This window comes from Hyperolius riggenbachi, chromosome 4 (genome assembly GCF_040937935.1).
Source record: "Hyperolius riggenbachi isolate aHypRig1 chromosome 4, aHypRig1.pri, whole genome shotgun sequence".
In the NCBI taxonomy this organism is placed as follows: Eukaryota; Metazoa; Chordata; class Amphibia; order Anura; family Hyperoliidae; genus Hyperolius; species Hyperolius riggenbachi.
Genome location: NC_090649.1, coordinates 382,135,911 through 382,162,379, shown reverse-complemented (window position 1 = coordinate 382,162,379; position 26,469 = coordinate 382,135,911). Strand labels below are relative to the sequence as shown.

The window sequence follows — 26,469 nt, the reverse complement described above, 5'->3', positions numbered from 1 at the left end:
GCCCTGACTGCTGGTACAAGAAACCGGTGCATACAAACAAATCACCGCACTGAATCGCCGTTCACGCCACACACCCGTTGCCTCAACCCACCCACTCTGCCATCTCTATGATGGCAGAGTTCAATGTGAGCCACTCACATTGATGACAGAGCTAGGAGGCAGTGATATCCGCTCCTGACCGGCTCACGGAACACTGCTGTCACACCAACAGCAGTAAAAATGTATTGTTTTTATGCCAATTGAAAAAAACACACATACACACACACGCACGCACACACTTTTTTAATAGATAATTTTTTTATTGTAAAAATGGGAAAATCATTTGGTTTGGTTGAATCCTGTATGGCCACTTCTCATAACAAAAAATCTGAAGGAGCGAACTTGGGCTTTAAGGGACACCTGAAGTGAAAGCAATGTGGAGGCTGCCCTATTTATTTCCATTTAAACAATACCAGTGCCTGGCTGTCCTGCTGCTATTTCATGCATTAGTAGGGTCTGAATCGCACACCTGAAACAAGCATGCAGTAAATGCAGTCAAGCTTTAGTCAGAAACATCTGATCTGCATGCTTGTTCAGAGTATAGGGCTAAAAGTATTAGAGGCAAAGTATTGACAAGACTGCCAGGCAACCTGCATTGTTTAAAAGGTAATAAATATGGCAGCCTCCAAATCCCTCTCACTCAGGTTTCCTTTAAACACAACTAAAAAGCAATTGATCCTGGGCAAAAGTACAATTCACCTAAACGCAGTTGGCAGTTAAAAGACTTATTTACTACTACTAATATACTAATAGCTATCCATTATCACACATAAATGCACTATGCTTTTATGCCTTTACATACACAGCGCTACACACTTACTAACAAGTGCTTCATAAAACTGCTCCAGTCATTAAAGTTGGCTATCTAGAGACTCAGACATAACAAACTCAGTATGTGCACTCATTCACATGAGAAGCAGAACAAAACACTGACCAAAAGCCAGGCATCCTTGACTTTATTTAGCCACACAGTCTGGCACAGCTTGAATAAAAGGGGTGGTCTGTGCCCTGGTGAAACAAGCCAAGTGCTGAGGGTGGCTGCCAAATTAACTCTCATGGAGACATCTGTGGGCCTCAGACATGCAGGTCAAAGTTATCAAGTTGAAAAAGGGGGAAATTCCTGGATTAGCTCAGCGGTGCATTCATGAAAGATGAGCCTTTGGCTGAGCTGACTCACATACAATAGGAAAGTGTGAGGGTAAGGAACTTCGCTGTTACATCACATCGATGATAAATGAAAATAGCTCACGGTAAATAAGCCTGTAGTGAATATATGCGGTATAGACTTTCACAGAGACTCTTCAAGAAGAATTACAATAAACTACCGGTAAATAAATACATTAAATTGCAATAAACTAGAGTTTAAAGAATGGACCACAGCGCTGCCACAAAAACAGAAGCAGCCAATATTCTAAAATGATCCTGAAGAGACAATCAGTGGGGAAGAGACCAATCAGAGAGATAGGAATAGGACAAGCCACGTCCAGCAACCTATAGGGGTGAGCAGGCAGCAAAAAGAGGTAGTTCCAACATCAAACTGCAACAGTTCAGTTCCAGCTGCACACAGAGTGTGTAGAAATATAGCAATAATAAAAGAGCATCAAACAATATAAAAGCAGCCTGGGCGGGCAACAAACAATATAAGGAGGGCTGGACTGGGACTGGAATGAGGCAAGTTATTTTGGTGCGCCCCCTCCCCCACGCTGTGCCTGACCTGGGCGCCATAATAGACATAATGCTATTACATGTATGTCCATGCAGCAGTGTAATTCGGGTGTCGGCGGTAGCCGAACCCCAAATTGCTTCTCTCTCCGAGTTGCTATGACTTGAAGGGTGAATAGTAATTAATGCAACCTGGAATTGGAGCGGAATACTCCAACACTTGAGTTCTTTGGGTGTGGTGTTGGGTGAGTTCTTTGGGTGTGGTGGGACACCTTAAAGAGAAACTCTGACCAAGAATTGAACTTTATCCCAATCAGTAGCTGATACCCTCTTTTACATGAGAAATCTATTCCTTTTCACAAACAGACCATCAGGGAGTGCTGTACGGCTGATCTTATGGTGAAACCCCTCCCACAAGAAGCTCTGAGTACCGAGGTACTTCTGGCAGTTTGTCTGTGAACCCTGTTGCATTGTGGGAAATAGCTGTTTACAGCTGTTTCCAAATGTCAAAACAGCAAGCAGCAGCTACATCACTTGCCAGCAGTAACAATGCCACCATGTAATAAATGTCAGAATATAAATCAGGGATTTAAAATATTTTACAATGGGCAAACAGTGACTAAATCATTTATACATAATTATTGTAAAAATGAAGCACTTTTTTATTACATTATTTTCACTGGAGTTCCTCTTTAACGACATTATAATCTATTAGAAAACAATTACTCCCACTGATATACTTGGCAAGCTCTCATACTACATGAAATTGGTACAATTGGCCAAACAACGGCCAATCAAAATGAGATGTTTGTATGTACCCTCAGAATGTCTGCCAACCTATTGAATGCTGTCTGTGTCCTCGCCAAGGAGAAATCCCCTCATTCCACCTTGTAACGCTAAGTGTTCAGTTTGTGCTTTCTGAAATGACTAAACAAAATGACATGTCTTTCCTTCTGTTGAAAAGATTCACGCATTTCTTAAGGTTATGTATACTCCAAAGACATACTTACAGTAGTTTAAGTCCATTAAAGGTTGTAAGACTCTATTCAACCAGTTTCGTCCCTAGGGGGGGGGGGGGGGGGTGTAGAACCGGGTAGAACCGGGGCACTCACCGTGGTGCGCCGAATCTCCACTCCCCAAAGTGCCCGACTGCTGTCTGCACACAGGCGGCGCTATAATGTATAAATCGCTGCCATTTTTGTGAAGCCTTTTCTCCTATCTCATCTCTGCTGCTATCACATGACTCCTGCCAGTGAGTGAGCTCCCGCCCACCGGCTCCGTTCCAGCTCATCACTGCTGCTGCTTCTGGACCTCTCAGCCACGGAGAACTAGCAAATAAACATGTAAGGGGATCTCTACATTTATTTAATTATTCCTCCTTGCTGTTACTTCTAATCATCTCTTCATCGGAATGGCTGGGAGCTGTGATCTTTCTGACAGACGGGCACACATTCAGAGCTGCATTCTGACATCACTGCACTTTCACAATCATGCCTGAAGTACTGATTGTGAAAGTGCAGTGATGTCAGACTGCAGCTCTGAATGTGAGCCAGCCAGTCAGAAAGATCACAGCTTCAGGCATTGCTGCAGAGGGATGATTAGCATATGAATGAGGTCCCAGGCAGCACAGCATGACTTGATAAACACTCCAGTGCTGACAGTCCATGTAGTGTTTACCTTTGTTTGAAGTTGCAGAGAGTGTAGGGCAACTTGTGGTGAACTCTCTGCAACTTCAAACAAAGGTAAACACTAAACTACTCTGTCTCTGTCCACTCTCTCGCTGTCCCCCCCTCTTCCCTCCAACTCTCTCTGTCTGCTCTCTCTCCTCTCTGCCCCTTCTTTCTCTCTGTCCTTCTCTCCTTCTCTGCCCCCTCTCTCTCCTCAGAACAAAGAAAGCCAGATTATGGCAATATTCATGTTTCTTTGTTTTAGATCAAATGAGTGATGTTCTGGTTGACTATGATCTTTGATCTATGTAGTCTATAACATAGCGAATATGTTGTCATTGTAATGCAATTTAAAATAAAACAGCAAAGGTAACATCTATGCATTGCTAGGGGGCTCCCCCCCCTCCCCCCGTTTCTCTGCCCCTCTCTCTCCCTCCCCTATCTCTCTCTCTCTCTGTCCTCCCCTCTCTCTCTCTGTACCCCCTCTCTCTCCCTGTCTGCTCTCTCTCTCCCTGGCTCCTCTCTCTCTGTCTCCTCTCTCAGTGCCCCACTCTGTGTGTGTGTGTGTGCGTGCGTGCGTACGTACGTGCATGCATCTCTATGTGTCCCACTCTGTGCTCGATCTTTTTTGTTTTTTGCCTCTCTCTGACCCATTATCGTTAGATTACACCACTGTTAATTTTATGTAATTTGGTCCCACCCACTACCATGCCCACTACATGCATGGCCACGCACATTTTTTGCTCACGGCAGGCTGCGCGTGCCGGAGGTTCGTACTCCCTCCCTGGTGCCCATGGGTGCCCCGGATCTCCTAGGATCCTAGCGACGCCCCTGTATTCAGATAGACTATAATCACTAACAATGCATATATGTTACCTTTGTTGTTTTATTTCAAATTGCATTACAATGATAACATATCCGCTATGTTATAGACTACATAACTCAAAGATCATAGTCAACCTGAACATCACTCATTTGATCTAAAACAAAGAAACATGAATTTTGCCATAATCTGGCTTTCTTTGTTCTGGTATATGAATGAGCTATAGAAGCTTCATATCAGAAAAAAAGCAGAAACATTTCTGTCTACACACAGATTTGGGGCCTCCACAACAACCCTCCTTTCAACATTGAAACAAATGAAAAAAGGAAACAAAAACACACAAAAAAAAAACACCATACAGTTGGTCCAAGATACTTGCCAACATATAGAAATATCCTAGCAGGAGCATACAACAAATCCAATATAAAACACTGGAAGCCGAAGCTCAGGTTAAAAATTAATATTTACTCTGCATTGAGGGAAGCCTCAGGATCCTTTTGAGGCTTCTCTCAGTGATCCGCAGTGCCCCTGATGCTGAGCGTCGACCCCCTCTTCGTGGCCATGCGACTCCTCTTCTGCAATCATGGGCACGCATTATAAGCTTGAGCCTGCCCGCACATGCGCAGTGGAATGTAATACTGTGCATGTGCGGGCGGGCTCAGTCAGCTATTGCATGGCCATGAATGTGGAAGCGTGCCGTGTGGCCCCCGAGAGGATTAGCGACAATGCATTGTCGCTAAACTTCAAAATAGCCTCCATTGTCGAACTAACCTACATCCTATTGACTTTACTATCCCATTCCCTAACCCTTTGCCTATGCATTTGTCAATGCATGTAGGCAGATTCAACGTGTGGGCTATTTAGTCGGCAGAGGGGCCGCGCTTAGCGATGGGGGACAGACCACCGAGGGAAGCTTCAATAGGATCCTGAGGCTTCCCTCTCTTTAGGTAAGTATCTGATGATGTGTACCCGAGCTTCGGCTTGGGTAAACTTTAAAGAGCAAAATTAAAAAAAATCAATGAATGCTGAAAATGTGGGGGCATTAATACCAAAAAATTACATATGTGGTGGAGCTGCCCAGTAACCTACAATTTCTGGATGGAGATTGAAGAATATGAAGGAAAATATTTGAAGAGCAACTTCAAGATGCCTCCTTTAGCAGCCATTTTTGGTATATAAAAAAAAAATGGCACAAAGGAAGAGCAAATATAAATATTTAGTGAGACAGGAACAATGTCCAGAGAAATAATTGTAAGGAATTGGTGGAAAATAGATGCATTCCATCTATCAGAATGGGTAAAGAAGATGCACCGCTTATTTGATGAAATAGGGTAACATTAAAAGTATATCTACCATAGAACAAAACAAAACATGGAAAGAGGTATTAGGTAAAGGACTTCAGACTTTGTGATAGGGATACAATGCATACTATACAAGTGTAGGACAGGATGTGGATGATAGGATGAATGTTTATGTGTTTCGTCTTTATATGGTGTAATTGTATAAATTATCAAAAAGAAAACATGCAATTTTATCCCACCTAACAAAAAGGCAGGCCAGCTCTACTGTAGATACAATGTGGTCCTGGCCAAAAGTTGACATGGGTCGGACCTGACACCACCATATAGCAATATTGGGGTTCTACTCCCACCCAGATAGGCCACTCAGATAAAATTACGCAAAAGGTATGCATGCTGTGATGGCACTGTTACTTATTTAACATGTCCTCAAACAGTCATTACTTTCCAACTCTTTTCTGTTCAACTGAACTATATATGTGGACTCATGTGCTCAAAAATACATTCATTCAATCACAAAGAAATTCTTCAACTATTTGAATGAGTAATACCAGTAGGCATGGTAAAATAAAACACAAAAAATAGTTCAGCTATGACAGCTCATTTTTTTCTGACACTTAGCTGTATATTGTATATAGTCATAGAAGTCCAGCATTTAGTCAGTATCCTGTGGAAAATCTCAGTTTGACAGAGATAAATCTTCATTAAGTGCAGTAAAGAGAATGAATAACTGCTCAACTTCCAAAGAATCATACCGAAGGGGAGAAGGTGATATAGAGAAAGGAATTGAGGGATGGAGGGAGAGAGAGAAGGGGAGGGGGGAGAGAGGGATGGAGAGACAGAAACATAACTGGCTAAGTTACAAAGACCAGGCAAAGGAAAGTGCATTGGCAGTGATGCAGTTGCCAACGTCAGTCAAACTGGTTACGTCTTTCAAAAGCAAACAATTTGTTTATGGATGGGTGATCTATAGGATTTTTTTTAATTTTTACTCAGGCTCCTTTTTATTTTTTACAAATCAGCATCAAAGCACACACTTCCTGGAAATGCAAATACGCTTTCTGTCACTGCTGTGAAGAGATCACAGAAAAGTAAGAGCACTTATTGAAACATAAGGATAAGACATGGTAATGAGACAGGTTAAGATACTCTCTCCTAGCAAATCTGTAACGATCGGTGGGCGCAGAGAGTATCTGATTACCGGTGATCTGCAGTATCGCCGGAAATACAGATATATACCAGATTATAAGTGATCTGCAGTCTCACCGATAATCCGATATACAAACTAACCTCTGTTCGCCTGAGTAGAGTGTAGTGTTTTGGTGTAACAGTAACACTAGGAGGCCTAGGCCTCAGTGCAGCAAGGAGAACTGCACGGATTCCTTCCGCAGACCTGAGCTCTCCAAGACGGGAGGAGTCAGACTGACAGTAGGAAGGAAAGTCCGAGAGTGACACTCAGGAAGAAGTGTCACTAACAGGACTGGGAACCGCCTCCAATCGTGAGGTCGGTTCTCGAGGTCAGACAAGCCAGGTCGTACACACACGGACAGATAAAGTACAAATACAGTAGGCAAAGGCGGAGTCAAAGTACAGGCAGGGTTCGGCAACGGGGTATCAGATATATCGGGGTACAAAATCAGGAGGCAGAAACAGAGTCTAGGAACGAGCCGAGGTTCGGCAACAGAGTATCAGAAATATCGAGGTACAAGGTCAGAGTTCAGGAGGATAGTCGAGGCAGGCAAAAAGTCATAACAGAAAATCACAATCAAACTAGTACTTTAGCTATCAATAATCTAGCTAAGTGTAGGATTACAGCTCCAGCTGGTCCCGGCACACTTAACCAGCTGAGCGGTCTGGACGAGCTCAGTTCGTCCAACACCGCCAGCGGCTGCCGCTCAGGCCCTGCTGGGCCGATTTTAATGAAATAAAAAGCAGCACACGCAGCCGGCACTTTGCCAGCCGCGTGTGCTGCCTGATCGCCGCCGCTCTGCGGCGATTCGCCGCGAGCAGCGGCGAAAGAGGGTCCCCCCAGCCGCCTGAGCCCAGCGTAGCCGGAACAAAAAGTTCCGGCCAGCGCTAAGGGCTGGATCGGAGGCGGCTGACGTCAGGACGTCGGCTGACGTCGATGACGTCACTCCGCTCGTCGCTATGGCGACGATATAAGCAAAACAAGGAAGGCCGCTCATTGCGGCCTTCCTTGTTTATTCTGGGCGCCGGAGGCGATCGGAAGATCGCCTCCGGAGCGCCCTCTAGTGGGCTTTCATGCAGCCAACTTTCAGTTGGCTGCATGAAATAGTTTTTTTTTTATTTAAAAAAAACCCTCCCGCAGCCACCCTGGCGATTTAATCAGAACGCCAGGGTGGTTAAGGATCTGACTACGGATCTGGGTGCTCCCACATATGTGATCGCACGCCAGACAAAGAGCAAGTGAACAACCAGCAGTATATATACTCTAGGACCTTTCCAGGACCTCCCTAATTGCTGGTCCAATGAGAGCAGTGGAATTTGTCAGCTGACCCAGCTGGTCAGCCGACACCCTTCTAACTGCTATTTAAACTCTGCCTCTCTGCTCGCGCGCGTGTAAGTCTGAATCTTGGTGGACTATCAGTCCCAGCCACACCAGTACTGTCATGCAATGTATCTAGTGCGGGGGCCGCCTCTGATGCGGATTCCGCCGCACTGCCTATGCGGCATGCAGCGTTTTTTCCGCGTTGTGACGCCATGCTGGACGCGGAAACAGCCGCCTCACCTTGAGAGACGGCGGCATTTCCGCGTTTCCTTACAGTACCCCCCCCCCCCCCGAGGAGTGGACTCCGGACAACTCCTTCCAGGCTTTTCTGGATGTACCGTATGAAATTCCCTCACTAACTCATCCGCATGCATGCGGTTCCCAGGTACCCATTGCCTCTCCTCAATGCCGTACCCCTTCCAATGTACGAGATACTGCACCGAGTTCTGTACAGTACGTGAATCTATGATTTTTTCCACCTCATACTCGGGTTGGGCATTGACTAAGACAGGAGGAGGAGGAGTGGGACCCAGCTGGACTGCGGGTTTGAGAAGTGATACATGGAAAGACCTGACTCCCCGCATGCTGGTGGGAAGATCAACGGTATATGTGACATCGTTGATCTTCCTAGTCACAGGGAATGGGCCCACGAACCTGGGACCAAGTTTGTCAGAAGGTTGTTTCAGAGCCAAATGACGTGTAGACACCCAAACCAAGTCTCCAGGTTGGAAGCTCCACTCTACTGAACGCCTCTTATCAGCTTGACCCTTTTGATTAACAAAAGCTTTTCGTAAATTATCTCTCACCGTGCGCCAAATATCTTTAAAAGATCTCTGCCAGGCTTCCAAAGCTGGAAACGAAGAGGAGGCCACTGGCAATGGTGAGAACTTGGGCAATCTTCCAGACACCACCTGGAATGGAGAGAATCCGGTGGAGGAGCTTTTTAAATTGTTTTGTGCGAACTCCGCGAAAGGCAGAAATTTGACCCAGTCGTTCTGTGTTTCTGCAACATAGCACCTCAAGAATTGCTCCAAAGACTGGTTGATTCTCTCCGTTTGCCCATTGGTCTGTGGGTGGTAGCCCGATGAAAATGACAACTTCATGCCCATTTGTTGGCAGAATGCCCTCCAGAATTTAGAAATGAACTGGACTCCCCGATCCGACACTATGTTTTCCGGAATGCCGTGCAGCCGGAACACATGTGTGATAAACAGGTCAGCCAATTCCTGGGCCGAGGGGAGTCCTTTCAAGGGCACGAAATGGGCCATTTTACTGAAGCGGTCGACTACCACCCAAATGACCGACATGCCTTCTGACTTGGGAAGTTCACCTACAAAATCCATGGACAAATGGGTCCATGGCTCACTCGGGGTGGGTAAAGGCTGCAAGGTACCCACAGGTGCCAGCCGGGAGGGTTTACTCTTAGCACAAACCGCACATACCCTCACGAATTCCTTGCAATCAGCTGCCAAGGAAGGCCACCAAGCACATCTAGCTACCAGATCCTGTGTTCTAGATGCTCCAGGATGCCCAGCATTTTTATGCGTATGGAACATCTCTAGAACCTGGAGACGGAACGGTAGCGGAATGAACAGCACCCCTGCGGGTTTTCCTTCTGGGATGTCTTGTTGGAAGGGAATTAAAGTCCCCTTCCAATCCTCCCAAGTCTCTGTTGCGGCCAGTACCAACCTCTGGGGAACAATAGTCTCTGGAATGGAGGGCTGTGCTGTCTCTGACTCAAAGCACCTGGACAAGGCATCCGCCTTAGTGTTCTTGCTACCCGGTGTATACGTAATAATGAAAGAGAATCGAGAAAAAAATAATGACCAACGAGCCTGGCGAGGGCTCAACCTCTTAGCTCCCTCGATGTATTCTAGATTTTTATGGTCAGTGTAAACCGTGACCGTATGCTCGGCTCCCTCTAACCAGTGTCGCCATTCCTCGAAGGCTAACTTAATGGCTAAGAGCTCTCTGTTGCCAATATCGTAGTTCCTTTCCGCAGGGGAGAATCTACGGGAGAAGTAGGCACACGGGTGCAATCTACCCTGCAAGCCAGATCGCTGAGACAGCACAGCCCCCACCCCGACCTCTGAGGCATCCACCTCAACAATAAAAGGAAAAGACGTATCCACATGCCTGAGGATGGGTGCAGAACAAAATAAGCCCTTCAGGGTGGCAAAAGCCTGTAACGCCTCGGGAGACCAGTGAGTGGTATCTGCACCCTTCTTGGTGAGACTGGTAAGTGGAGAAATCACCGTAGAGTACCCCTTTATGAACCTCCTATAATAGTTGGCAAAGCCAAGAAACCGCTGAAGCGATTTCAAGCCTACCGGCTGAGGCCATTCTAACACAGCGGAGACCTTGGCCGGATCCATGGACAGGCCAGTAGTAGAGATTATGTACCCCAGGAAAGCAACAGATGTTACCTCGAAGATACATTTTTCTAACTTAGCATACAATAGATTCTGCCTTAGTCTGTTCAAAACGAACCTCACATGGGTCCTATGTTCAGAGAGACTGTTGGAGAAGATAAGAATATCGTCTAGATAAACTAGAACAAATCTTCCCAACACCTCTCTGAAGACCTCGTTGATGAGTTCCTGGAAGACGGCCGGGGCATTACATAACCCGAAGGGCATTACCAGGTACTCATAATGCCCGTCTGGTGTATTAAAGGCCGTTTTCCATTCATCGCCCTTTCTTATGCGTACCAGGTTGTACGCACCTCGCAAATCCAGCTTAGAAAAGATCTGGGCGCCAGTGATTTGTGTAAAAAGATCGTCTATCAAGGGTAGCGGATAGCGATTTTTTACTGTAATCTTGTTGAGACCGCGGTAGTCAATGCAAGGCCGCAGACCTCCGTCTTTCTTTTTTACAAAGAAGAAGCCTGCCCCAGCAGGCGACCGGGACGGCCGAATAAAGCCTTTGGCCAGATTCTCCCTAATGTACTCCTGCATCGCCAATTTTTCGGGCCCCGACAAATTGTACAAACGACCCCGGGGAGGTACACAACCAGAACGGAGATCAATGGGACAGTCAAAAGGGCGATGTGGAGGCAATTTATCGGCAGCTTTAGGGCAGAAAACATCAGAATATTCAGCATACTGGTCTGGTACCCCTTCCACCTGAATTCTGGTTTGCCCCAATGTTAGCTTCCCCAAACACTGATGAAAACAATGGGGAGACCAGGAGGTTAACTGACCCGTGGCCCAGTCAATGTGCGGTGAATGGACTTGCAACCACGGCATGCCTAAGATAATAGTGGAGGTTGACATGTGCAGCACAAAAAATTGTAATTCTTCCCCATGCAGAACCCCTATGGTAAGTCTCACCATCGGAGTCTGTGACAGGGCACGATTCCGTTGCAGAGGGGAATCGTCCACTGCCGTAACCTGAATGGGGGGTCTCACAGGAGTGAGTGGGAGGCCCAACTCCTGAGCAAATTCGAAGTTCATAAAATTAGCCGCTGAGCCAGAATCAATAAAGGCTTCAGTGGATACAGATTTATCCTCCCATGTAACCGAACAAGGGAGAAGTAATTTTTTCTCTTTAAGGGGTGCAATTTGCGTGCCCAGGGTGTCACCCCCCCACTACTCCTAGGCAAACTCGTTTCCCGACTTGTTAGGGCAGTTTCGCACTCTATGCCCTGCTGCTGCACAATACAGGCACAGCTGTTCTGTCATTCTCCGCCTTCGTTCCACCTGGGTCAGCCTTGACCGACCAATCTGCATTGGTTCGGGCGGTGGCAAGGCCGGGGAGGGTGAGACAGGCGGAGAAGGTGTCACTAGGGGTGTAGCGGATGGTGCCGCGTACGATGTCACCCTGACACGGTGACTGCCCCTAGCCTGCCTCTGGTGGCGCAACCTGCGATCCACTCGAATGGCCGATGATATGGCTTCATCAACCGTCTTGGGCTCAGGCACGGTTAACATTAAGTCGGAGACCTCCTCTGACAACCCAGACAAGAAGTAATCCATTAAGGCAAAGTTGTCAAATCTAGTAGTGACTGACCACCTGCGGAATTCTGCCGCATAATCCTCAACCGAACCTCTGCCTTGCCGCAAAAGTTTGAGCTTCCGCTCAGAGGATGCAGCAAGGTCAGGGTCGTCGTAAATTACGGCCATAGCCTTAAAGAATTCCTCTACCGAGGTTAGAGCTGTATCGGTAGAAGGCAGGTTATATGCCCAGGACTGGGAGTCGCCAGTCAGCAGGGTTTTAATGAAGATGACCCGTTGGGCCTCAGTCCCCGAGGATCGGGGTCTCAACTCGAAATATGACAACACTCTACTCCTAAAATTCCGGAAGTCAGATTTGTGGCCGGAAAACTTATCAGGTACAGGCATACGTATGTCATCACTAGGAGGGGATCGCACTGAATCAACTGACGTCTGTAGGGTTTTCACAGAGCCTGATAAGGCATCAATTAAGGCTTTGTGCTGGCCCAATGCTTGATGAATGTTATCCACCGAAGTGGCAAGCACAGTCAGAGGATCAGTGCGTGATTCCATCGTTTTTGTGGTCTGGCGTTCTGTAACGATCGGTGGGCGCAGAGAGTATCTGATTACCGGTGATCTGCAGTATCGCCGGAAATACAGATATATACCAGATTATAAGTGATCTGCAGTCTCACAGATAATCCGATATACAAACTAACCTCTGTTCGCCTGAGTAGAGTGTAGTGTTTTGGTGTAACAGTAACACTAGGAGGCCTAGGCCTCAGTGCAGCAAGGAGAACTGCACGGATTCCTTCCGCAGACCTGAGCTCTCCAAGACGGGAGGAGTCAGACTGACAGTAGGAAGGAAAGTCCGAGAGTGACACTCAGGAAGAAGTGTCACTAACAGGACTGGGAACCGCCTCCAATCGTGAGGTCGGTTCTCGAGGTCAGACAAGCCAGGTCGTACACACACGGACAGATAAAGTACAAATACAGTAGGCAAAGGCGGAGTCAAAGTACAGGCAGGGTTCGGCAACGGGGTATCAGATATATCGGGGTACAAAATCAGGAGGCAGAAACAGAGTCTAGGAACGAGCCGAGGTTCGGCAACAGAGTATCAGAAATATCGAGGTACAAGGTCAGAGTTCAGGAGGATAGTCGAGGCAGGCAAAAAGTCATAACAGAAAATCACAATCAAACTAGTACTTTAGCTATCAATAATCTAGCTAAGTGTAGGATTACAGCTCCAGCTGGTCCCGGCACACTTAAGGATCTGACTACGGATCTGGGTGCTCCCACATATGTGATCGCACGCCAGACAAAGAGCAAGTGAACAACCAGCAGTATATATACTCTAGGACCTTTCCAGGACCTCCCTAATTGCTGGTCCAATGAGAGCAGTGGAATTTGTCAGCTGACCCAGCTGGTCAGCCGACACCCTTCTAACTGCTATTTAAACTCTGCCTCTCTGCTCGCGCGCGTGTAAGTCTGAATCTTGGTGGACTATCAGTCCCAGCCACACCAGTACTGTCATGCAATGTATCTAGTGCGGGGGCCGCCTCTGATGCGGATTCCGCCGCACTGCCTATGCGGCATGCAGCGTTTTTTCCGCGTTGTGACGCCATGCTGGACGCGGAAACAGCCGCCTCACCTTGAGAGACGGCGGCATTTCCGCGTTTCCTTACAAAATCTAAATAAGAAGGAACTATGTTTCATTTATTTCAGTAATAAAGTAGTTGTCTTAAACCTGGGGTTCTCATACCGGGTTCAGAGGCGCCCTGGTGCCCTCCGTGCCTGTTACTAGTGGCTTTTTTAAGCTTTCCCGATAGCAGAAAAAAAATGTCTGCATCTTGCTGAAGACCAAGAGCCCAGTGGGGACAAAGTGTAGAGGGTGCATAGAGCTAGTGTCCAAGAGTGTCTCGGGGGAGTCATTCAGCTGTGGAGTGTTGCTATGCATACATATTATGCATCCACAAAGCAGGAGGTGTGTTGGGAACAGCTGATGCTATTGCTACCAGACACAAGGAGGAATTCAAAAGTAAGGAGCTGGAGCCAGAGCTAATGGGGTGGGGGTGGTGTTGGGGTGGCTGCAGCCAGTGTCGGACTGGGAGGTGGAAAAACTGAGGAAATCCACCTGCTAGCCAAGCAGCAGTAACCCTGTGTTATCACTCCCAATGGAAACCTGTAGCAAGTGTCCACTGTAATCAGTAACACATGATTACTGCTGCTTGGCCAGCAAGTGGATGTCCTCAGATTTTCCACCTCCCAGTCCGTCACTGGCTACAGCCAACACACTGCTTACTCTAAGGGAACCAAGCATAATACCATGGGGAGGAGGAGGTTTGTGTGATTATTTTGGCCTTTGATTTTGTGAATGTGTGGGGTGACGTGCCTGTGTGGTTCTGAGCGTGTGTGTGTGTGTGTGTGTGTGTGTGTGTGTGTGTGTGTGTGTGTGTGTGTGTGTGTAGGGGGGGGGGGTCTGTCTAATAGTTGGCCAACACACGCATTCATTTTTTACTGGCAAATTTGATAACCTTGATCAAATGTGATAGTTATCTGTGATGCAATGAACTGCATTGACCGATGTTTGCCACATATCGATTGAAATTAAGATAAAAAATTATAATCGGATAGTACATTTTGGTGGATCGGATGCATTGGGGGAACGGTGTTAAATCGACGGCCCATGGGGTGCCTCGAAAAAAAAATTTAAATTGCAGAGGGCGACCTTACCCGGGAAAAGTTTGAGAACCACTGTCTTCATACTAGCACTGCTGGGTCTTCTTGTCAGAAAACCCTAGTGTCATGATTACAACCTGCAATAAATGTTTTCTATTAAGTCTTATTACATATAAATTAATAAGGATATAAAGTTTTAGGAACCATAAATTGAATTAATTAAACCTGCCTTTTAGATCCACATAGAAGGACTCAACTTCAAGCAGATCTCCATGATCAAGGTCCACCACAGTCTGACTGAAATTCTATCACTATTTCAATGACAGTGTGCTCAATGGAAGGAAACCCAGGAGGACTTACTTGTTATAGGATAAACCATCAAAATATCCAAACTGGTATTTCCTAAAATACATACTGAAAAGTTGCAATGCTACTGGGAGATAGATGAGATAAAACAGGAGCATTTGCCAAGTCACCTCATCTCTATCACAGACAAAAAAAAGTGAAGCTTTCAAAAGAAAGAAGACCAACTGTGGAGCAGAGGAGGTTCATTGATATTTTAGAGTTGCATTGCTGCATGTGTCACAAGGTACATTGGGCCATATGCAATTCCCTTTATCTCTTGAATTTTCTCCTAGGAGATAATTTTTCATCTTCGATTTAAAATAAGTTTTTAGCACTTTGCAGTGGACAAAGTACCAAACAGTAGGTGAAAAAGTACTGCCAAAATTATTTTGAGTATTTGTCTACTTGCTGGAAGTTTAAAAGGCTTTTTTTTTTCAAGTTGTGGAGATATCACCTAGGAGAAAACTCAGGTGAAAAACTGAACTGCATATGGCAATGAAACCTCAAGACTTTTAAAATATTCTGAAGCCAAACATACTGACCAGTGTCAGAAGGTTCTGTCCCAGTCATAGGTCACAGATACTCAAACAGGATAATGACACAGAACTCATAGCTTAAAGAGAATCTGTATTGTTAAAATCACACAAAAGTAAACATACCAGTGCGTTAGGGGACATCTCCTATTCCCCTCTGTCACAATTTCGCCGCTCCCCGCCGCATTAAAAGTGGTTAAAAACAGTTTTAAAAAGTTTGTTTATAAACAAACAAAATGGCCACCAAAACAGGAAGTAGGTTGATGTACAGTATGTCCACACATAGAAAATACATCCATACACAAGCAGGCTGTATACAGCCTTCCTTTTGAATCTCAAGAGATCATTTGTGTGTTTCTTTCCCCCTGCATCTCTCATGCACTGAAGTTTCAGGCTGCTCTTTTCTTCCTGCAAACAGCTTTGCCTTTGTCTGTAATTCCTCACTATGTGAAAGCCCAGCCAGCTCAGAGGACGATTTATCCAGCTTGTAAAAGATAAGAGAGAAGAGAGAAGCTGCTATAATCTAAATAACACACAGGCAGTGTGCATAGAGGGGCTTGGAAGGGGGAGTTCATAGCAGAACCACAACACTGAAGAACTTGGCAGCCTTCCAGACACAGGCTGACAAGTCTGACAAGAGAGAGATAAGTTGATTTATTACAGAGACTGTGATAGTACAAAGTGCTGCAGTAAGCCAGAACACATTAGAATAGCTTTTGGAACTTGTAGGATGATAAAAAACAGGATGCAATTTTAGTTACGGAGTCTCTTTAAAGCACCTAAGATTGAATTACAATAAAATATTGGACTATTCTAAAGTAAGCTTCTATAAAGCCATCAATTATCTCTGGTGTACCCAAATGTACCATTCGTAGAAAGCACCTTTCGCACCTGACTCAGCACAGCATGTTTTTTTTTTTTTTTGCAAGAGTAGGCAAGGTACCAGTTGACAGGCACAGTAATCTATACACACAAAAAGCAAATGTTCACACACGTACAGAAGTCTCACAGAGAACTGCATGCAGGGACGGATCAAGACCAAGTTGCGCCTGGGGCAAGATCAGGTTTTGGCGCCTAAAGATCAGGTTTTGGCGCCTAAACTGCCATTCATTTTGCCGCCTTTTTAAGAATTCAACAAACTGCGCCTGGGGCAAGATACCCGCTTGCCCCCCCCTAGATCCGTCCCTGACTGCATGTCATTTTTTTGCTTGAAGTGACGGCCTCAAAAGGTTGCACAACAAAATATAAGACTAAAGGTCTTAGTGCTTCATTTTTTGCCCATGCCGTTTTCATTTGTGTAAGTAGTTGGCATAGTCTGTTGAATCAAATTTCTAAAGCAAAGTCTGCCTTTTGTTAAATGCAGAACAAACAACGACGGGTGCCAATTACTTTAGTCAGTGTTATTTCAGAGACTGTTGTAGGTTAATCCTTTTTCATAGGGTGATACCATCAAATGTGCCCACTACCGTATACTGGCCAAAACTTAGAACATAAATCAAGTTCTTAGAAAGCAAAGCAGCCAACATGTTTCATCAATATGTCAGTAACATTCATCAAATAAGGTTTAGTTATGACTTTTTACCATCCTGCTTCAAGAGTACCATAAGGATTTTTTTCATAGTACACTGCAGAAATTTGAGTTAATATGTTGAAATTGATGGTTTTCATGCAATGCAAGTTTCTTCTATTTAACACATACAAGAAAACATGGATGGATACTGGTGAAAGATGTGCTTTAAAGAGACTCTGTAACAACATTTTGAGCCTCATTTCTTCTATTCTATAAATTCTTATACCTGTTCTAATGTGGTCTGGATTACTGCAGCCTTTTCTAGTTGCACAGTGGCTGTATTATCTCTGTTATATAATCTAATCTTCTTTCCTCTGATGGCTCTGTCGGGCTCAGGCACTCAGGCTGGAATGTGCAGCTCTGCTTGTGGTAGGATAGAAGCTATACATACCCTCTCCAGGCCCCCAGCATGCCATGTGTGAGTCACAGACTGAGCTCCTCTCAGCCTATCACATGCCATGTCCTGTTTGTAAACACTGCCTAAAACTAGCAATTACAAGCCAGGATTGCAGCAGGGAGTGGCAGAAACAGCACAGAGGGACCCAGGAGAACATAATGAATAGAATGTTATGCTTTTTATAGTAAGAATTTTAGAGTACAGATTCTCTTTAAGGGCACCTGAAGAAAAAAAAAGCTAGATACTTATCTCAGTAGAGGGAAGCCTCTGGATAATCCAGTTGGATAATCCATAATCCAATTTTCCTATACCCTTCCGTTCCTGTGCTGGGCCCCTCAAAATATATTCAATAGTGTCAAATATGAGTCCTGGCTGTGCTTGTGAAACTAGTACATAGCCACTTTGTGCTTTGTGCTACTGCCTGGGCAGGACACACGCAGGCACTGTGCAGGCACTGTGCAGGCACTGTGCAGCTACACTCACACACAGAGGGGAGCACAAACCGGAATAAGTAGAGGGTCCCAGCTGCCTGCGGAGGTGTCTAGGGGGATGCGGGAAGCCTCTGGATGATCAAGAGGTTTCCCTCTACTCACGTAAGTGTTTATTTTTCTTTTAAAAGATGACTGCTTTAAGACATTAAATCCTCTGTATTATGCTGAGTACACACTATGAGATTTTCTGGTCTATTTACTGTCAGATCGATTATTTCCAACATGTCCGATTTGCTTTTCGATCGATTTCCGAGCATTTTCCTATCGAATTCCGGGCACTTTAGTAGGAAATCGATCGGAAAATGCTCAAAATCGATCGAAAAGCAAATCCAACATGTTGGAAATAATCGATCTGACAGTAAATCGACCAGAAAATCTCATAGTGTGTACCCAGCATTAAATGAATACTTAAGGCAAAAAAAAAAAAAATGACATTTACTCACCTGGGGCATCCCTCAGCCCCCCGAAGCTGGATGGTGCCCTCGCAGCCCCGCTCCGATCGTCCTGTCCCCGCCGGCGGCTACTTCCGGTTCGGCGACAGCCGCCGAATGCTGCTATAGCGTCTATATATACGCTATAGCAGCATAGAGGGTGATAGCAGCGGCTGGGAACGCGGAAAATCAGCCGCGTTCCCAGCCTGTCGGCGGCTGTTGCCGAACCGGAAGTAGCCGCCGGCGGGGACAGGACGATCGGAGCGGGGCTGCGAGGACACCATCCAGCTTCGGGGGGCTAAGGGATGCCCCAGGTGAGTAAATGTCATTTTTTTTTTTTGCCTTAAGTATTCCTTTAAGAAGCTCTCATCCAAGAATATAAAAGTTACAGTGGGTGATATAAAAGTATGTATTGATACTTCAAATGAAGACAATATTTTGAAAGAAACACAGAGCAATAGTTTCTAGAATGAGAATGTGAAGGATTCTGGTTTTCCTCATCTCCCACTAATATGCCAATATATTGTCTCAGGCACATGTCACCCTCAACAACGTATCAACATTGCTTATTTTATTGTTACAGTATGAAGATAATTATGTTAATGGATATTAATGGCCTATACAGATGCATTTCCTAAGCTCATTGACTGTATTGCAATAGAATGCAAATAAAGCCCTCAATTCTACATCAGTGTCAATAAAAACATTTTGTAGAATCTTTTGTGAAGAAAAATAAGCCTTCAAAGAGCCTTCAGATGTTGTGCAGCTCTATAGCCTGTCGTTTTTGGGAGGAAATGTCTCATATTGCTGGGAATCTTTTGTTGATTTGATCTGCAGAGAGCAGGGGACCATTAACCTTGGCAGTAAGGACTGATATTGGATTGTTTGGCATTGTTCTTGTGGTTGAATTCATTTGCATCATATCATTCTACTGGATTAGGCCAGTGGTTAGTATGTCTTCAGTTTCACAACAGCTGTCACAGTGGCAAGCAAAGCCAACAGTTAGCCCCTGTGCAGAATAAATATAGGTGACCCCATGTGAGTAGGTGTGGTCATAGCAGACTAAGGGTGGATCCAAAAGGTGTCAATAACATAAATATTTGTGAATATATCTATGCTGCATTCTGTAAGCCGCTTGTCAGCGGACAGCCAACCGCTTATCTCAACAGTGGAGGATGACGCGCTGTGGCATCCTCCACTGTTGAGATAAGCGGTTTGCTGTCCGCTGACAAGCGAATTACACAAATTGTGTTTGTGAGTATAACTTTTAATTTTTAATAACCTTTTACGATTAATGCATTATCGCGCTCCATTTCTCTTTGATTGTTTTACCAAGTTACCCTATTACGGAGCGTCGCAGTGCATGACATCATAAGAGGAGTACATCTCTGATTGGTTACCCAGGATCAGGAGCGCAAGATACCTTTCTTTGTGTTTGTGCATTCTGTAAGCACAGTATTAATGAAGCACATATTTTCTACCTATCCATTATGTCTCATACATGACTGGGCTACAAGCAATTATCACTGCTTCTGATGCAGTAGTGTCATAGATGAAAATTATTAAAAATTAAAATGGTTCAAATGGGACCTGCTCACCACAGACAGATGTCTCAGGGGTTGCCGGCCTCCAGCGGATCAGGCACACTGTTGGTGGCACTGCCCACTTGTTCATAGGTTCTGGTTAAATTGTTTTGCATTAGTTTCCGAAAGGTGGGACGTGACAGTCCAGCCCGACCCTTGGTTGGCCCATTTCCATAAATGAATCTCCTCTCTAAGTAAACATCAAAATAAATTGGTAGGTCAATTATGTAATGCAACCAAAGCCCGTATAGCCAAAACTTGGTGATCTTCTCCACTGGGGTGGAGAGAGTTAATGCGCAAAATTTGAATCTAACTCCTCACAAATCTAACTCCTGGAAAAAATGACAGCTTATTTTAGGGAATCTGGCCCAAGATTTAATCTGATCTGGGATCCATGGTTGGTCTGGACGTCTCTCCACACTCCTTACAGGGGGATGGTGGTTAAGTCTACCTCATGGTCATGTTTGCAGGTTTTTCTTTTAAGGTACTCTTGCCTCATTTTATTTTCACGTACCTTTGTACACTTCAAAACATGCTTTGATCTGTGTAAACACCTATATGTCACGATTGTTGTCATTGTTTACAAATTGTTTAGTATCTTGTGTTCTGTATACTTTCTTTTATTCTATGTAAACAAGTTTTTGTGAAAAATAGAAACAAAAATATATTAAAATGGTTAACAAATACTATACCATTATTGTTATTATTATTATTTACTTATTGTTATATTATTATATACTGTAGCACAAATAACTTTTGCAGTGCTTTTTACAGAGTAGTCTAATGTCCTACCATATTAATATCATATTTTTATTTAGCATTGACATCTTCTGCAGCACTTTACAGAGTACATAGTCATGTCCCTGAGGAGCTCACAATCTGCTGACAAATACACAAGCCTAGAGGATAATCTGTGTCTGTCTATGATGAAGCTCCATGAGCCCCAGAGGACATGGGGCCCATCTGTGGCTGCAAGGCCTGCACAAGCCTATGTCCGCCACTGAGCTGTCATTCATAGTCTCTCACAACATAAAACACAGTTTCCGACTGTCTCATTTGTAGCAGGAAGATGCATATGGCTTGAAAAATAAGTTCTAAAAGAATTCTGTGCTACCTAAAGTTCCTTTCCTCAACTGAAAGCCCAGGCAATCCCGGCACAGGCTTGATGGACAAGTTGCCGGTAAACCTGTCCACCCCAGGCTGTTAAAGTGCATCTTTACTGAAAACAAAGTGTTCTGCTTGTACTATAGCAATCTCCTTAGACAAACATTTAATCTATTGCTGCCACTTCTGAACTGTTGAACAAGGTTTGAAAGTAATTCATCTCAGTCTAGCACTTTAAATAAATAACTCTGGGAAAGAAATTACAGTTTGGAAAGAGTTTGAGATACAGAATCCCTTTTCCTTAAGGATGAAAAAGGAATCATATGAATCATTTACACTAAAGCGCATTAAATAAGAGTTCTTCAAGGTCATGTTTAAAAAGAACTACCGGTACCTATTATCCTTGTTTATTAAAAAGATTTCCAACATCACTTAACGGCAATATATAATGCACTAAAATTAGAATAAATTTGCATTCTTCATCATATTTCCCATGGCTGTTCTTCTGAGGATACACCATAAATCATAATAAATCATCCCTTAGAAAAAAAATAAGCAAGAAAGGATAAAAAGGATTCTATAAGCTATATTAAACTTTCCTAATTGAGTATGCACCATAAATAGTCCTTTTTGTTTGAATGGAACACAAACTGTGAGGAGATGGTTTTGTTGCATTAAGTATCAGGAGATAATCCGTTTGTACCTATTATTCACGCAAATGTCTCACAATAGGAATGGCACTTAAAGTGTACCTAAACTAATATGTGAGGCGCTAATCGTGCTACTGACGAGCTACTGTTTGTCCCCTATCTTATTGCCTGATGAAGCGGGCTGTGCCTGCGAAACGCGTTGCATCTTTTGGGGTACCAATAATAAATTTATTTGTTTAATTCAGACAGTATTTTGAGTCTGCTTTCCGGAGGTAAGTCCACCACTGCCTCCCAGCAAATTTTAAAATTTTTATTACCTTTTATCCTGCTGGCACCCCTGTTCTCTTACGATGATACTAAACTGATATGTGGCATGATAGGATAAACATGGGTACATATAGTGTTTGTACTACTTGTAACCTATTTTTCACTGAAAAGGTTAAGAAACCAGTGATCTTATTGACATTCAAACAGCTGTCAAATACAACCATGACTTACTAAAAGGAAAAAAAACGGCAAAACACTTCTATGTGGCTGATGAAACTTTGTTGATAAGAGAATATGGCTGAAAGTTTAGCTATTAGCAGCTTGTACTATGTAAGTAATATGATATTAAGAGCTAAATATTTCTTTGTAAATAGATACGATTGTAGAGATAGTTTCAAAACCTGTTATTCATATACAGGTCAGCACATATTGCGGCTTGTCTACTTTAACCACTTAAAGGGAGCCTTAACTGAACAGGGGGTAAAGAGTGTCAATCACCTGCGGCTATTACCAGCCCCCTGCAGCAGTCCTGTGCCCTCTGAGCCGCTATGGAATCCTCCGGGCCCCCGCTGTCACTTAGTTTCGTTTTTGATGACTCACCAGTCGGCCGGCCGTTATGCGTATTATTGGACGCATTCCCTACTGCAATTAGCGCTGTTGCGGACCGCAACGCGTACAAAAATACGCGTTGCCACATATCTACGCGTGCGGAATGCGGCAACAGCGCTAACTGCAGTAGGGAATGCGTCCAATAATACGCATGGCGGCCGGCCGACTGGTGAGTCGTCAAAAACGGTAAGGTAAGTGAAACTCTTTACCCCTGTTCAGTTAAGGATCCCTTTAAGGACCAGGGGATTTTTGGATGATCTGTGCTGCATGGGCTCTCCAGGCCGCAGCACAGATCAAGTAAAAGGCAGGGCGATCAGACTTCCCCCCCCCTTTTTTCCTGACTAGGGGGATGTCCTGATGGGGGGGGGGTCTGATTGACGCCGCTCTGTGTGGCCGAGCGGGGGGGGAGGGGGTCCTCAAAGCCCCCCTCCACAGCGATTTTCCTCCCTCCCTCACCTCAATACGGCAGCGCCGTATTGATGTAAACAGCGGGGATTTCTTCCCCGCGTGTTTACATTTCACCTGCGAGCCGCGATCGGAGGCTCGCAGGCAGTTCACGGAGACACCCTCCGTGAACTGACATGGAAAGACCACTCGAACGAGCGGCCGTTTCCATGTAAAACCACTTAACACCTAGGCCTGCCGATCGGCTGACCGTGGTCGTTAAGTGGTTAAAGGGAACTTAAACTTAGAAGAAGTGAGAGGAATACAGAGGCTGCCATCTTCATTCATAAAAACAATGTCAGTTGCCTGACTTCTGTGTTGATGCCTCTAATCCTTCAAGTCACTGGCCCAAAATTAGCATGCAGTTCAGATGCTTTAACTCTGGTCTGACTCCACCGGCTGCATGCTTGTTGTAGGCGTGTGACTCAAAAACAAACAAACCCAACAATGGATGATAGCCAGGCAACTGGCATTTTTTAAAAGGGTATGAATATGGCAGCCATTTATCTGTAAGCACACTGTAACAATACATACTAGTGATGACATATCTAGATCTTGAAAGGACAGGAAAACATAATGCAAGTATATTGCATTACTAAACCAAGATTTGTAAGAAGACATTGTAGTACAAGTACGCTTACACTTTGCGGAATGGCACTTTTCTGTGCTGCTTATTTCTAGTTATCTTCTTTTCTACCCAGAGATATGCCTGTGCCACATTATCCTGTCAGCAAAGTCTGAGCTCTTGTTCATCATAAACCAACTGCTGAGTTGGAAATGCAGATATTCCAAGTAATAATAATACACGTGGAAACAATTTACAGAGCAATTTTAAAGTCAAGTATGATTATCAGAAAAAATTTACTTAAAGGGGTGATCACTCAACCACAATTTCAAAGAGAATAGATAGCTTGCACATATTGATTTGCCTTTTCATATGTGATTGTGGGTTTGATTTACTAAAGTTCGATAAAGATGCTGTGAGCAGGCAGAGCATGGCAGTATTACTGATGATGCAAAAATAACACGCGAGTAGCATAAGGGTTGGTATGTTAACGTGCTTTACTTAGGAGACACAAGTAGAACCATTTGCACAGTGCACATGACATGCCTGGCATAGTTATGTGCAAAATTGTCGGGCACTACCTACGTCCAGCATCTTTACCAAGCTTTAGTGAATCAACCCCTATGAACCTTAGACGCTAAAAGTCAGTGTTACTTATCTTGTGACTAATATTAATGCATTATTGCCAATTAATTTGGGATAATTATTCAGCTGTTGGCCCTGTGTTTCTCTGGCTGTTATGTTGGGAACAATGTTTAAAAAAAAGTGTGGTGATCCCTTACATCATTTAAGGGACTGATTGCTTTGGGGTAAAAGCTGTTCTTCAGCCTAGTAGTATGGACATGCAGGGCTCTGAGGCGCTTGGGGTGAGTTAGTTCTTTACAGATACTCTTTGGGCTCTTGCTACAATGGGCAGTAAAGATGTCATCCAGTAATGATAAATGAGTACCAGTGATTCTTTCAGCCGTTTTGATGATGCGATTGAGGTTCGTTTTGTTTTCAGGAGAACAGCCAGAGTACTATGCTCTAATGCAGTATGTGATAACCTGTAAAAATTGATCAAAAACTGTTGTGGAAGTTTTGCTTTCTTCAGATTCCTCAGGAAATCAAGCCTCTGTAGGCCTTTATTGGCCATTTATGTTCTTCTTTTTGTCTATGACAAGTCCTGACTAATAAGGCCATGGAATACAAAAGCTTTGAACCATCTCCACTTTTTAATGGTATTGGGATGGTGCCCATTTGTTTCTCCTTTGAGGACTAGGTACTGCAGGTCCAGGCACATAGGTTGTGTCTTTAAATTTGCTTTAATTTAACCAGCCAGGTGCTGCTCAGGAATGAGCATTTGCCTCTTATTGTGTTTGTAAATAATTATATAAGACTCTAGAACTTACCTTGGCAGAATGTAGCATTGATGCGTTTGAACCCCTGAGGACATTCCATATTCTGAGGATATGATGGACGGCCTGTAATAAAATAAATGTAGGACTTCATTAAATTCAACAAATCTAACAAGGGCTTGTCAGATTTGCTCTTGAGACCCTTCTTTTGTCAATGTACGAGCGGGGCTGTACTGCCCATGTGCAAATACAGTCTGCGCCTGGGCATTAGCTCGAAGCCGATTGCACACAAATGTTTCCTCCATGCATGAGAAGCTTCATGCTACTGCACAGTGGCAGTATGGGAGTGCAGCTGTAAAGGGGAAGAAGGTCACATCAGCAGCAGTGGGGACTAGAAGGATATGGAAAGCCTCTGAGGAGGACATGGGAAGTTACCTTCCACTCAGGAGAGTATCAAACTTTTACTTTTTTCTCTTACAGGAACATTTTTCAAGGCTTTAAACAACACAATATAAAGTCCTCAAAGGATACTTTAGCACAACGTAAAAAAATAAAAAAAATAGGGGAGCAGGCATGTTTAGTGGGCTCTCCTCAAGCCCACCATTGTCCTGAGTGCTCCCAGCCCGGGCACACGAACAAGGATGTGCGTCGCTGGGCACCACCTATGCAGTTGGCAGAGGGGACCCTGATCAGGAAGTAAGTTTGGGGGGGTAAGTTGGTGGGCTGTACAGGAGGGGGCAATTTTCTGTTGCGCTAAGGTACCCTTTAAAGCGTACCTGACATGTCACATGATGAGATAAACTTATACACATATAGAACTAGTCATACTAAGTAACTAAGTTATCTGAAATCCCTTTCTGTTTTCTAGTACTGTATAGCAAGAGTTGAAAAAAAACAAACTTTGTTTTTATCTATGCAAAAGAGCTTGTCTGAGCTTATGTATCACCTGGTAAAATTCAGTCTAGTTTCCTGAAAAGTAAATAAAAAACTAAAAGTCTGTTATATGTCAGGGAGAAGAACAAAATAATAAGGTTTTACTGGAGGAAAGTTCAAACTGTCATTACTTTTGCTACTGCTTGTTTCAGCTTCAACTGAAGCAAGAAGGATATGGATGCTGCCATATTTATTTATTTTGAGCAATACCAGTTGTCTGGCTGTGCTGCTAAACCTCTGCCTCGAATACTTTTAGCCATAGACCCTGAACAAGCATATGCAGATCAGATGTTTCTGACATTATGGTCAGATCTGACTACATTAGCTGCATGCTTGTTTCTGGTGTGATTCAGGCACTACCGCAGTCAAATGGATCAGCAGGGCTGCCACGGAAGATGTATTGTTTAAAAGTCAATAAATATGGCAGCCTCCAGGTCTCTCACTTCAGTTATTGGGCACCCTCCCCTCGAATCTACGTTTCAGGCTGTAGCCGGTATTTTTAGAGTATTGTAGAGTAGAGTAAAATAGGAATAAGAGTCCTGCATGATCGGTAAACATCTTTGTCCAGTTAATTACACAGGATCAAATCGGAAAAACT

General features: G+C 44.3%; 1 protein-coding gene across 1 annotated transcript in view; it reads right to left on the bottom strand.

Annotated features, from left to right (window-relative positions):
- Positions 1-26,469, bottom strand: part of LOC137504825 (latent-transforming growth factor beta-binding protein 1-like) — a 458,475-nt gene that overhangs the window by 51,837 nt on the left and 380,169 nt on the right. Inside the window, exon 11 of the mRNA XM_068233416.1 lies at positions 24,993-25,064. Within this exon, the coding sequence (XP_068089517.1) occupies positions 24,993-25,064 (72 nt within the window). The remainder of the gene's footprint in view (positions 1-24,992; positions 25,065-26,469) is intronic.